General features: G+C 47.5%; 2 protein-coding genes across 4 annotated transcripts in view; one reads left to right on the forward strand and one right to left on the reverse strand.

Annotated features, from left to right (window-relative positions):
• The window catches only part of SGPL1 (sphingosine-1-phosphate lyase 1), an 87,450-nt gene extending 79,782 nt beyond the window's left edge, over positions 1-7,668 (forward strand). For both annotated transcript variants that reach the window (XM_074232765.1, XM_074232764.1), the window contains 2 exons: positions 314-434; positions 963-7,668. In XM_074232765.1, coding sequence (XP_074088866.1) covers positions 314-434; positions 963-1,100 — 259 coding nt within the window. In that variant the 3' untranslated portion in view covers positions 1,101-7,668. The remainder of the gene's footprint in view (positions 1-313; positions 435-962) is intronic.
• On the reverse strand, positions 7,319-13,424 carry PCBD1 (pterin-4 alpha-carbinolamine dehydratase 1). 2 transcript variants are annotated; one of them, XM_074232766.1, is made up of 5 exons: positions 13,246-13,424; positions 9,633-9,764; positions 8,915-8,995; positions 8,420-8,544; positions 7,319-7,893 (listed from the first exon to the last, which is right to left on the reverse strand). In XM_074232766.1, exons 1-5 carry the CDS (start codon positions 13,246-13,248, stop codon positions 7,746-7,748), a joined length of 489 nt encoding a protein of 162 aa, XP_074088867.1. In that variant the 5' UTR covers positions 13,249-13,424; the 3' UTR covers positions 7,319-7,745. The 2 variants fall into 2 exon arrangements, with proteins under 2 accessions (XP_074088867.1, XP_074088868.1); XM_074232767.1 differs by lacking the exon at positions 8,420-8,544 and having other exon boundaries at positions 13,246-13,416.
• Between the last annotated feature and the right edge of the window lie 65 nt (positions 13,425-13,489).

Consider the following 13,489-nt stretch of genomic DNA (forward strand, 5'->3'; position numbering starts at 1 on the left):
AAAGTCTGGATTTCCACAATTTATAGAAAATCAGTCTCTTTTAAAGGAAGTTGTGGGTGCAAATGTGTGTCTATTCTTTAAAGTTCTTAATGAGTTCCTGCCTCTTTGTAATGTCTCAGTCACCTCAGAAGAACCTGGCTCCTGCAGGTTCTAAATGAGATCTCAAACTTCCTCCTTATCCTCATCCTTCTGGGCCTTGCGCAGGACTCACATCTGCTGGCTAGTGACTATGACAGAATAATGTGGCTGACCTAGGAATTTAACTTCACAAGAAAAGCCAAGTGAACCCTTTCTCTTCTTTTCTTCCCCTCAGTATCCACATCTGCATTACCCTGCTTCACACTCGTCCCAAGGTTTCCATGCTATTTCTGAAGGACATCCGGGAATCCGTCACGCAGATCATGAAGAACCCTAAAGCCAGGACGACGGGCTTGGTAGGGAGCCGTTGTTCTCTGTTCTTTGGAAGTTAGTAAGGTGATGGAAAACATGGAATCGTAGGATTTCAGAGAGCAGAGAGTTGTTAAATCTCTGGAACAGCCCCCAAAAGGACCTTGTTCCTGGTCACATGGCCAGTAAGGGCCAGAGTTAGAATATGGGTCCTGGTCTTTTTTTTTTTTTTTGCAAGGCAAACAGTATTAAGTGGCTTGCCCAAGGCCACACAGCTAGGTAATTATTAAGTGTCTGAGGATGGATTTGAACTCAGGTCGTCCTGACTCCAGGGCTGGTGCTCTATCCCTTGTGCCACCAAGCCTCCCTGGTCCTGGTCTTTTGAAAGAAGGTGAGGGAATTGTCTGTCTAGGGGAGTGTGATCTTGGGTGGGAAGGCTTAAAGTAAGAGTGGAAAGCCCCCGAACTGCAGGGGAATAGTGGAGCGCAGTGGAGAATTGGGATTTCCTTCAGAACTGTTGACTGCAGCGTTTTCCTTTCCTTTATAGTAATGTTTCTTCTGGTTTGAATTCGCAGGGAGCCATTTACGGGATGTCCCAGACTGTTCCAGACAGGAAGATGGTAGCAGAATTGACAGAGTCCTTCTTAGACAGTCTTTATTCCACAGATCCATATCAGGGCAGTCAAAAGAATGGTTCCCCCAAACCCCATTGATCCTGTGCCTGGGGATGCTTCCAGCCGTGTCCGGGGCTGACTTGCCGAGGAAGCAGACCATCTGTCCCAGCTGTGGCCGTTGTTCACATTCCACTTCAAGGACAATGTCAAGACATTTGAATTGGAGGGATTCTTCTTTCTTTACTTTTCTCCAACCCCCAGGGTTGCTTTTAATTTGAAGATAACGGAAGGATTTCCTCATGTAATGATCTTGTTCCTGTTTTCATCCCTTCCTATGCAATTTTATTAGTTGTTTCATCCTCCTGTAATCATTGTGCGGCTATTCTGACCTCTCTTGGTCCTTTGGGAAGCAAGGGGGTGGCTGTGGAGCAGTTAGGTGATCCCTCTGGCTTCCCTCGGACCCCCCCCCCCCAACTAGGCTGGCTCTTTTGTCGTCCTCAGTGGAGGTTTTCTGTGTTTGCCTAAGTAGCTTCTCCCTCCTTCTGAACTGATTTGAGCTTGTTTCCAAAAGCACTGGGACTAGGCAACTGGACCCTCTTATGTTGATCATGGCTGATTGTTATTCCTTTAGTAGGAGGTTCTGCCAGCCCGGAGCAATTGTTCTGGTGAGAAAAGGTTGAACTGGTCCGTTGCTTCCCAGATAGTGACTCAGCTCAGTCCTGTCATCCCTCTAAAGGGAAGCTTGGACTGAACTTACCCATTTCTACATCAAAAATCCCTTTTTGATTTTGTTTTTTTGCTCTTGTTTTTGGGACGGCTACTAATGGTCTTTTTCCTCTGATGGGTCTGGCATTGGTTGGATAAAGAAAATGCTCACCAAGGTACTATGGCATCTCACCTCCCCCCAACCTCCCATGCCCCTCCCAGATCTTGCTACAATCAGAAGCTAGACTCACTGTGGGATGGGGACCCAACTTGGGGAGGAGGGGGAAAAAAAAAGCACTGACATTTATTCTTTATTCCTACTTTTGTCTTCTTCAAGCCATTCTGTAGCATCAGACTGACAAATGAGTTGTGATCCTGGCTACTTGAAGGCCCATTTTAAAGGGCATTCACCAATTTGCCTTGACTTATTCAGGCTGTTTTTGAGGAGAATATGGGAACCCCATGACAGGCCTAGGTAATGCCCCAAACCTGCTCTACTCCCATGGTACTTCTGGTAGTTGAACCTCAGGCAGTTAGACACCTTGCTTTTTCTTTCACCTCTCACTAAAAAGGAGCAGGCTCAGGGGATCCCAGACTGTCCTGGGCCGACAGCTCCTGGTAGACTGGTACCTCAAGGGGCCTGGGGCATAGGGGCTCCCCTCTGGTCACTGCTCTGCTCAGTGGGAGCTGTCCCTCTTTCTTATTTCTTCATAGAGTGCCTTTCTCTGCCATAGCAGGCAGCCACTCCAGCCCTGGGCCCTGGGCATAATGTAACTACTGATTTCTTTTAATACCATGCCGGGCAAGGGAATTAAAACAACACTGGAGTCCGTCTCCTCCTTCAGGGATCCTGGCAATGTCCAGTCTCTCCACAGGCCCAAACTTCTGTGACCTCCCAATGCTGTGAATCTCTAGTCTGACCCTGCCAATGGGGCAGGAGAGGCTCCTTTAGTCTTATTTAAGTACCAGAGGAATGGAATTGCCGGCTGTCATTCATGAGGGGTTGGTGTGGCATGGCTGACTCCTTTTGTTTGCTTTGCCCCTAGGGTTTTTTGGGGGGAGTGCCTTGGAGCTGGTCATCACCCACTTTTCTTCATCAGCCCTTCCTCTCACCTTTCCTCAGTGAGTGTGAGGCACCTCTTTGTGATGGAGCCAGTAGCCTGGACATACTGGGAGCTCTGCTTGGGCTCGGGGTTCCAAGGGACCAGAGCCTGTGTCCCATTAGCAGCCAACCAGCCCTGCTCCCTTTGCTGCCTCTAGAGCTTGGAGCTGTGCAGCCCAAGCTCCCCTCCCAACTCTTTTCCAAGGAACTGAGGGCCAGAGTTGTTGACAGCTCTGAATCTGATTTTCTTCAAGCTTTCCTCTCGGTACATCTCATAATTGTCCAGGTTGGAGTCTCTTCCCTCCTCTCTCCTGTCACATGATTGTACTGTGATGGTGAGTGTGAGCTGGCCGGTGGCCCAGGGCCAGTCAAGTGGCTCTGCCCTGAGTTTATTCTCTCATTTCTTTCTTGCTGGTAGAGAAGTAATGATGTAAGACATGTACTATCAACTTACTCTTAATACTGTTTTCTGCCTCATAGAAGGTAAATTGATGGTACTTCCCCTATTGCCTTCCCCTTTCCCTTCCACCAAGCTGCAGGCAAAACTTTGACAAACTATTAAACTTCTCAAACCTTCATCTTTATGAAAGATTGGAATCATTTACAAGCCTGACCAGGTGTCAGTAGCTTCCAGGAGGGAAGATGTCACTTCTAGATGGGACCCTGTTCAGATGGGGACCACCACGGCTGGGGAGGAATGCCAGTGCTGATCTTGGATCCTTTCACTTTGGTGAGGAATAATTTGCAGGGCCATGCAGCAGTTATTCTTAGGCACTTTGAACGGTGTGTAGGTACTCATTTTCATATTCTAGGAAGGAAGGGAAGAGATGCTGGAGATGTCTATTTTAGAGATGATGAGACCCCTAGCCCCTCATTCCCAAGCAAGTCCTTGCCACTTATGTTTTCAGGGTCTGGAAAGTCTCTTTAGTTTAAGCCTATGAGTTCATTTGACTTTGGCTGCTTGGTGATGGGACTCTGGTCTAGGAAAATGGCAGGAAGGTTCAGCCCCAAGCATCCTGGGCCAGATAGTGGTAAATGGTGGGAATGATAGAGCTCTGAGCATGGCATCACCTAATGTTCCAGACAGGAGTTAGGAATGAAAAGTATTCTAGAAGCTGGCCACTGACTGGCTGAGCTGACTCAGACAAACCATCTTTTCCAAGTTGAGTTTCAGCTCCTCTGGACTCCATTGCCTGGGTCTCAGAACAGCCTTGGCCATGCTAAAGAAGCTAAGGCTGCTCTCTTGATTATAGATTTGTTTTTTGGGGGAGAACGTCCCAAAGGAAGAGATCCAGGAGATCCACAGCTCTGCAACTTCATATATTTGGCCTATTTGAGGATTGACATGGTGATGGTGGGTGGTGGGATTTTTTTCTTTCTTTTAAAAAAATGATTACTTTGTTCTTTATTATGATTGTGAAAAGTTGATAGGAAGGGAACTATCCTCCCCTAGGGGTGACAAGCTAATATATAAGGTCTTATCTGACAGAGCAGTAAAATTAGTCTGTAAACATTATTTTGCAGCAGGAACTGGTTTACAAAGAAAGATGGAAGACTGTGTGTGTGTATTCTCAAGAAACAACATGCCAGTGGCTCTGAACCAACAGGATATGAGATCAATAGGAGAGGGAAGGAGGAATCAGGAAAGGTTCAATGTAGAAGATGGACTTTTAGCTGGAGACTTGGAAGCTAGGAAGTAGAAAGAAAGAGCAAGAGAATTCAAACTTGGAGGTTAGCTGGGAAAATGTCTGGAATTAGAAAATCTTGTGGAAGGAATAGCTGTATGTTACCATGGAAGTGATGGAGATCCTGGAGAGAGAGAGAGAGAGAGAGAGAGAGAGAGAGAGAGAGAGATGGTGATGGTGCTCTTTGGGAAGAGGACCATTGACATCACTGACTCATTTGTGAATTTGTGAATTGGATCTGGGGCAAAGTTGTACAAAGTCATCAGCATCCTCTTCCAGAGTCATCTAGTCCAGTGGCAGGATGGTAGTGGATGACCTTGGTGTCTTCAATGCCCGGCCAAGTCTAAGCTTCAGTCACCTTCATGGCCTTTGGAATAACTTGTTCTTCGCACATTCTGCTGGGAGAAGTCTTCACATGCTTAGGGTAGACATCCTTCTGACTCATTTGATAGTTTGAAGCCTGCTAATTACCCTCATCCTTGTTTAGCCCGTAGCCAAGTCAGTTTACCAGGATATGGCCACATAGCAAGCTATAGCTTCTTGGAGCCGCAGGTGATAACTGGGTGTCAGGTGGGCACCAAAGGTGGATGAGCAGCCTTGAAAAGAGCTCAGCAGTCATTCCTCTATGGGTGCTAGTCCTTCCTCTATGGGTGCTAGTCCTTGAACACCATTCACCCCATAGGGGAGGAGGGGAGGAATGGTAAAGCATGTGGATCCACTAGCAAGCTTAAGAGTTCAGGTATAAGGTGATGGGAGACTGGGCTGGTATGGGAACAGTCAAGGGAGAAGAAGCAGCAGTTGCAAGAGATGTTATGAAGGTAAGATCAACAGGCCTTGGTAATAGATTGGCTGGGGGGGGGGGTTGAGAGACCTTGACAGTAATAGAGAATTTAGAAATTTGGGAGGGTTTAGGGGTGGGGGGAAGAGATTAAGTTCAGTTTTGGATATATTGAGATGTCAGGCAGTTGGAGATATAGGACTGGATATCAGTAAATCTGGAAAAGTAGATTTGAGACTCCTCAGTTTAGAGATGGTAATTGAACCCATGGGAGCTGATGAGATCACCTAAGGGATGTAGGGTAGAGGGAGAAAAAAAAGAGGAGCAGACTCTGGGGGCCATCCTTACCAACCAGCCCTAGCCTCTGTAAGCAGTTAGGTTTCCATGCCCTCATCTGGATTTGAATACTTCATTGCCTTATTTCTTTTTGAAACTCAACTGTGATTAAATACTTCCTCTTTTCCCTCCTCCCACCAAGTGTGCTCTCCAGGCCTGTTGTTCCTGTGGTTTGGATTAATTGTAGAATAAACTTCTTTATTTCTAAGTCCTGTTGTCTTTTATCAAGTTACTTTTCTTTTCATACTGCAATCTGTCCGGAACACTACAACACCCTCTCATTGGGCATTGCTACCCCCCTGAGCAACCTGGGGCTTATCTCCCAGGAGAATGGATTTCAGGTGGAGCCGTGAAGATGCAGGGATGATTCAGCTCTACTTTAGAGTCAGAAAATGACCTTTAACAGGCCACAGTCCAGTCTTTTCATAATCTAAAGAGAGAGGGGCGGCTCGGTGGCGCAGTGGATAAAGCACCGGCCCTGGAGGCAGGAGTACCTGGGTTCAAATCCGGTCTCAGACACTTAATAATTACCTAGCTGTGTGGCAAGCCACTTAACCCCATCTGCCTTACAGAAACCTAAAAAAAGTAATCTAAAGAGAGATCAGGGAACACAGTGAGACTACTAAGGTTCTTGTTTTCCTTGCTCACTGACATGGGAATTTTGTTGTTCAGATGTTGCAGTCATGTCCAACATGACTTGATGTCCAACTTCTTGAGCCCATTTGGGGCTTTCTTGGCAAAGATTCTGGAGTGATTGACCATTTTCATCTCCATTTCATTTTACAGCCAAGGAAACTGAGGCAAATAGGGTTAAGTGACTTGTCCAGGGTCACATAGCTAGTAAGTGTCTGAGGCTATATTTGAACTCAAAGAGAAATTTTCCTGACTCTAGTCCTGGATTCTCTATCTAGCAGCCCCAACATGGGAGTGGTCTTCAAATAACACATCCTGGGAGTTGAGAGCAGGATGGAAGCTGTGGATGTGTCAACTCTCCTTTCTCTCCTTCCGTCCTGAAAGGGCAAACCCCTTCAGAGTGCTTGGCATTGGTGAGTCCAGTCAGCCTTTGGAAAAGGCTAGTGTTCAGGAAAGTGGTGCATGAATACTATTCTCCAGACTAAGGACCCTGTGGAAAGGGGCATTGTCCAACCCCTGCCTCTGGCTTATTGCTCTCGCCCCCCTGCCCCAGACTCTAGTCCCCTTTCCACTACATCATCTCCAGGTAAACTGAGGGACCCAAGACCCAGTCCTTCAGAGGAACTATGTGCTGGGCTACTGCAAGTCTGAGTTGAAAAGAACTTCAATCTTCAACCATCTCGTTTTACAGAGGAGCAGTCTGAGACTCAACCATGTAAAGTAAGCTATCTTTAGATCACCCAGTTAGGAGAGGAGGGCCTCTAATTCAGGGCTCTTAATCCTCCTAGCCTGGTCAGAGCCCATCTACCTGTCTCCCAGGCAGAGACAAGCCGGAGTGAACTTGATTGGGATAGAGGATTGGGCATAAGGAGCCTGGGGAAGGAGTCTGAGTAAGGCCTGATCCCAGGACCCCTTTGGAAGAATAGTCCTCCAAGACCCTCTAATGACTTTGATGGCTCACTATTTCTACTACTGAAGAAGATGATGAATGATGGAAGATGATGAGTCTTCAACACTCAAGAGACTCCCCAAGGGAGTTATCTAAAACTAAGCATTGATGAAAGAGCTCACGACCAAGTATGTTAACAGGTAGCTTTATTTGAGGTATGAGGTCACATTTGTCCACAATTGCACTCTTATTCAAGGGTCACATCTCCAAGTTATAATGGATAGGGCATTGTTAGTTAACTACAAGTTATATCTCCATAACTTATGGTGAAATGTTAAACCAGCAGGAGGAAAAAAATCACTTCACCTTTGCACTCACAGGATATGAGAAGAAAAACTTGACTGCCTCTGCACCCACTATCTAGATGCCTACCATTGACCTTGGCACAATTTCTGTACACAGCAAAGGGTGAGCCTAGGGTGTGGGCAAAGATGACAAGGGAACATTTCACTGATATTACTCCACCATCCATTCCCCACTTACCCCCCTAAACCACTGAGTCTGATCCACTGTAGAGGGTTTCCCGTGTCCCCTCACCCCCAACACCCTTATTCTCCTAGCGCAGCAAATGGAAAAGATGGTGGAGGGAGGGAAAGTGAGAAGGTCTAAGCCAGGGACACGGCCACCTGTTCAATGAAGCTGGCCAGGTTAATGTCCCTCTCAGACAGGCCTCCACACTCGTGGGTAGACAGGGTGATGTGGACCTGAAAAATAAAACCAGAGGCTGAATGTTGATTTATTCTAAATCAGAGTTACCATTTGCATGTGCCCCACATTCCTCAGGTCTCAGCTAAATTCATCATAAAAGGAGGGAGACCACCCACCCAACCCTGGGTCTCGGGACACCAGCTTATTTGGGGCAGCTGTTCTCAAATCTGTAAAAGAAATGGAACTAAAAAATTCTTTACTGTATCCTCTCTGATTTTTAATGAACACTATGAACTATTTTGACCATTGACTGTTCTAAGGCAGTTGAGGCTCCTTGGGTGTTGAGCCCTTCAGGAAAGTAATATATAAACAAGGAGTCGGAACAAATTTTGTTATGTTGGAGAACCTGGGGGAGTAGGGGAGAAGAAGGAGCTCAGAAATGAAAAATACTGGACAACTGAGGATCTTTGTACGCCATTGAGGCCTCTGGGAATGATTGGGCTGGCTTACAATCATTAGGGGGACACTGGGTCTCATTTTGTCACCCAGCCAGAAGAGGGAAATACAACCTGGGATGCTCACTTTGGAGTCAAGGTCTGGGTACTCTGAGTCAAATTCTGTGCTGGATGCTGGAGTATACGAATGATACATAGGAGACCCCTTTCTGTGCCCCTGGGCAGCTCTAAGATGATAGATAAGCTGTAGATCTGCATTAGTGGAAAGCATTTCCATAACTGGAATATCCAATACCCCTATGAAATCATACCCAGATTTAAAAAACAAATACCTCGAGCACCTACTATGGGCTCAGCACTATCCAGAATCAGTTTTTAAAGCTAACCGTAAAGATAACAAAGCTGCTTTCACAGAGTTCAGACTAGTTATGAAGGAAAAACATAGGACACAATCTAAAATACATTCTGAGTGAAGGAACATGTCCATGGGTGAGGCAGGGGAGATGAATACTATTCTCCAGAGAGATACTATGAACGGGGAGATCCATGGGTGGACTGAGGTCAAGCTAGACTCTGAGACTGGGAGGTGGGGAAAGTAGGGAATGGGAGGAAGACAACTCACCTTGTTGTACACATTGAACCATTCGGGGTGATGGTCCAGTTTTTCAGCTTGCAGGGCGATTCTTGTCATGAACCCAAAGGCCTGGAGGAGGAAGGAACAGGAGGCCAGCTAGCCTTGTATCCATGGCAAGGGAATAGAGATAGGCTAGACTACCCGGCTCTAGAATTCATCTACTGAAGACGAAACCTCACCAACCCAGTCCACCTGGGGTGGAAAGAGTAGGACAGAGTGATGGCAAAAAATCCCCATCCAGGCAGGACCCAGCCCACACCATCCCCTCTGTGATAGGCAGCTTGGTGGTGCAGTGGATAGCATTTCGGACTTGGGTTCAGGAAAACATCCATTTACTATGTGACCCTGGGTAAGTCACAACCTCTTCCTGCCTCAGGTTCCTCATCTGTTAAATGAGGATAATAATGGAACCTACCTCACATTGCCAACCTTAAAAGGCTATCTAAATATTTGCAATTATTCTTATTAGAAAATAGATTACTCCATCTCACTCAGGCAAAACACACCAACCCTCAGCTATGTGGGGGGTACCTCCCTGTCAAAGTGGATTAGCAAAGGCCTCCAGGAAAGCTCCCCAAAAGGGCCTCTTGGAGAGGAAAACATTCCTGGAATGGGGCCAGCTCGTAGCTTCCAAATAAATGTTCCTCACCATGAATCCAGCTGTTGCCCAATAATTCTCCCTATGACCAGGGCCCTGGACCCATACCCGATTGAAGTCCTTGAAGTGGAACTGCTTGAAGATGGCATCTCGGCCCTCCAGCTCGTTCCAGCCCACGGCCCTCAGGTTTGGCAGCAGCTGTTCTCTCTCCTCCGTGCTCAGTATATGAACTTTTCCTGCCTGAGACAAAGAGTAGGTGCCATCATGCCTATGTATGGGTATCACTTCAGTGTGGCATGGCAGGGAGTGATATGGTATGGTGTGTTGTGATGTGGTGGCATGGGGATAGAGAGCCCACTATCAGACAGAGAGCACCTGTCCTCAGGGAGCTTACTGGGAATTGGGGAGGGGGAGAGGAATGAGGTCCCCTCAGAAGGCATTGACCTGTTTAGAGATGTTCCAGGGGGAGAAGATAGCTGAGTCTTAGTGATCAAGTCCAGAGTCAGAAGCACAGCCAGGAGGGGAATGAAGCGTGACCATCTGCTCCTATCTCTAAAATGAAGCATACTGTCTGTGTGACCACGGGGCAAGATGCTACCTCTTTCCAGTGCAACTCTTGTGACTCTAAAGCTACAAAAAAGGTGCCAACTTGCACTGGTGAAGGGATTGAAGCGGCAGTGCCCATTCTGTCCTCCCTTTGAGAAACTGGAGAAACAAAAGAATAGGGCTCATGGAAGACTGGGTTGGGGGCTTCTCCTGGACTATCTGCCAACTGACTTTGGGACCTTTACAGACCTTCTAAGGTCATTGAACCTACTCCTGAACAGAAATCCCCTCTACAGTGCTGCCTCCCAACAAGTGGCAGGCTATCTAGACCTTCCTGGGAAATGGCAGGGAGCACTCTATCACTATCACACTCCTTCAACTTCAGGACATATCTAATCTTTTTTTTTTAATTGAACTGAAATTTTGCTCTCCCTAATCTCCATCTGTTGTTTACCATTCAGAATTCTGGAGTCTGCCTGGCAGCTCTCCATATAGTTTGGAGTCAACTATCATGACACCTTCAACTGGGTCCTCTTGTGGTTCACCTTGAGGTCTCTTCACCTTTGAGCTCCCACCCCCCTTTAGGAAACTCACTTTCCCCCCTCAGATCTGTCTCTGTTTCCTTCACAGGAGAGTAGCAAAAATCCTAACTAAATCAAAGGTCCCATTACAAGGCAAATTTCATCCTCCCCCCCCCAAGACGTGAGTTCTGCATGTCTGTATCTCTGTAAACTGGTGAAAATGTGCAGCCTTCAGTACAAGAAGAGTCAGCTTTGGATGGATTTTTGATGAACCATCCTTGATGGTGCTTCTGCAGTAGGATCAGTCTCACCCTCTTGCATGCCCATGTTCTTCTAAGAAGTCAAGATACAAATGAGAGGATAGAATTCTGAATGGTCCACCATGTCAGGAGTCTGCCCTGCTCTAGTTCATTCTTTCTCCAATTTCCTAAAACTTTAGACTGAGGAAGATCTTGGAGCCCATTTATTCTACCCCTCCTCATGCCATATGGGGTAACTGAAATCCAGTGGGGAGAGTGGCTGTTTCATAACCACACATCACCTTCCTCTCCCACTGATAGGTTGGATAGAACAAATCAATATGTGGTTCTTATATCATAGCTTTAGACATTAAAGATCACCCAGTTCAGCCTCTTCCTCATACATCCTCTGTTTTAGAGATGAGGAAGCTGAGGCACACAGAGGTTAAGGGACTTGCCTAAGGCAAGCTAGGCTCCCTGGGTCTGGAGTCAGGGAGACAAGTTCAAATTCAACTTTAGGTTGTGAGGCTGTGGACAAGTCATTTAGCCCTTCTGTCTCAGTTTCCTTATCTGTAGGATGAGGCTACTGAATTTGGGCATCTGGTGGGAGTTAGAAGAGGTGGGGGGGACCCTTCTGAAAAGAAGAGATCACACTCTTTCCTGGGGCATCCTGCATGTGTGGGGGGGAGGGAACTGAGTTCTTCAGGAAGGAGAGGGATCATTGATGACTGGAGTTCCCATGGAAGACTTCCTCAGAGGGACAGGGCTGGAGATGGACCCTGAAGGATTGGAATAGACCGGAGAAGTCATACCATCTCCACTAGCCTATAAACATCACAACAAAGACTGCCCTTGCCAGTCTCTGTGTCCCCCACAGTGCTTTGCACAAAGCTGATGATCAGTAAATGTTTGTTGAATTGAATTATCCTTCTCTCTCCTCCCCTCCTCCTTTTCCTATTGGATAGCTGCTGAGATTGTGGAACACCATGGTGGGAGGAAAGATTCAGAGTAAATACAGATCTAGAAACCAGCACCCCTGCCCTTTCAGACTGGCTGATAAGCTCCATCCAAGTATCTTGGCAACCAGACGTCAGCCTGAGCCTTAATATCTGCTGTCTGGTCCTTTCGCAGCTGGAGGGTGAGGAGGGAGTGGGGGTGGGGAGGCAGGACTCAGGGATGGCTCTGGACCGGGTGTGATCTCTTCAGAAAGTCAATCCATCTCTTCTGTCTCAGCAGATGCCTTGATTCAGGAGCCTTCCAACACAAACACTTTTCTGACCTCCAAGTCAAAGGATTGAAAAGTGATGCCATGAAAGGTTGGAGGAAAAACAGCCACCCTCCCCTCCTGCCCCTACCTGTTAGAGCCCTCTTTTCCCTCCCAATTCGCCACAGACTTTGACTCAGCAGGGGCTACTCTTTCTCTCCCTAACTACCTCCATTTCTTCTTCCCTTCCACTTGCTAAATTATCTCTAAGGTTCATTTCTAAAGTTCTAAAAATTCCGATTAAACCTTTCTGCAAGCAAATGGCTGCTTGCAAGGCTGGCCCCCAGGTGTAGACTTATTTCTGGCTTCCTATGTCCGTTCCCACTTGCCCCCTCTCCTGCCCATTTTACTCCAATAGTCTCAGAGCTAGAACATGGGCATGCAAGAGGCTGAGATGATCCTATTATGGAAGCACCATCAAGAATGGTTCATCAAAAATCCATCTGTCTAAAGCTGACTCTTCTTGTCCCAAAGGCTGCACATTTTCACCAGTTTACAGAGCTACGGACACTCAGAACTCATGTCTTTGGGAGGTCAAGGTCTGCTGCTCTCCTGTACCTTCCCAAGTCCTGTGGGATCATAGCATGAGGTGGAAGGGGTCTCATTTTAGTCTGATCCCTCCATGACCCAAAGAGGATGTCACAAGATTTGAACCCCAGCTTTTTCTTTCCTATTTTGGGTTGTCAGCACCTTGTATGGATATTTAACAAATCCTTTCCTTATTAGTCTGTCATTCATAGTTCAGAGATTCAGGGCAAGGGTCTCCAAGGCCATGCTGCTGCCCTGATCTGCCATCATTCCCCCTGACTTGCCACATGAGGGAGGACTTGAGGCTTTAGTGCCAGGGCTTTCTGTGCCTTCCGGCCAGCCTCCTGAGGTTCTCTGGCCCCTCCGGACAGTGGTTTTCCACCCGACTCCAGGAGAGCCATTCCTTCCAGGAACCCTGCTTGGCCAACTTCTCCCCATCCCCCTCTCCTTCCCAGGAGCTGTCTGCAAGAAGGAAGCAAGCTGTTGATTAACTGAGGACCTGGCTGTTTTGCCTTTTCTCTCAGCCAGTCTGCCTTGGACACACACGAATCCTGTGTCTCTGTCAGTCCTATGCCTTGGCCTGCTCCTTCCTCCCCGAGCCCATCCCATCACAGAACCCTTACCATGCCAGCAGTGGGTGCAGGAGAGAATCCCCCGGAAGGAGTCTGGTGGAGACCAAAGGGTAAGGCAGGAGTCTCAACCAGCTTGAGGCCGAAGCTCCCGGCGGCTCGGGTAGGAGGGGCTTGGCAAAGGGCTTACATCCACCCCCTGCCAACAGCTGTCTGACTACTCTCCCGTCCTGGCCAGCCAGGGCCAGCTCTCAGGGGAGGGAGGGGAGGGACCCTGGGGGTGGGGAGAAGGCCTGCC

This window comes from Macrotis lagotis, chromosome 4, assembly GCF_037893015.1.
Source record: "Macrotis lagotis isolate mMagLag1 chromosome 4, bilby.v1.9.chrom.fasta, whole genome shotgun sequence".
NCBI lineage: Eukaryota > Metazoa > Chordata > Mammalia > Peramelemorphia > Peramelidae > Macrotis > Macrotis lagotis.

Coding starts and splice junctions, on each gene's coding strand:
- PCBD1 (XM_074232766.1), bottom strand. Junction 8,996..9,632: donor ACTTCAAGGACTTCAATCGG/GTATGGGTCCAG, acceptor TTCCTCCTCCAG/GCCTTTGGGTTCATGACAAG. Junction 7,894..8,419: donor ACCCAGACCTTGACTCCAAA/GTGAGCATCCCA, acceptor TTTATTTTTCAG/GTCCACATCACCCTGTCTAC.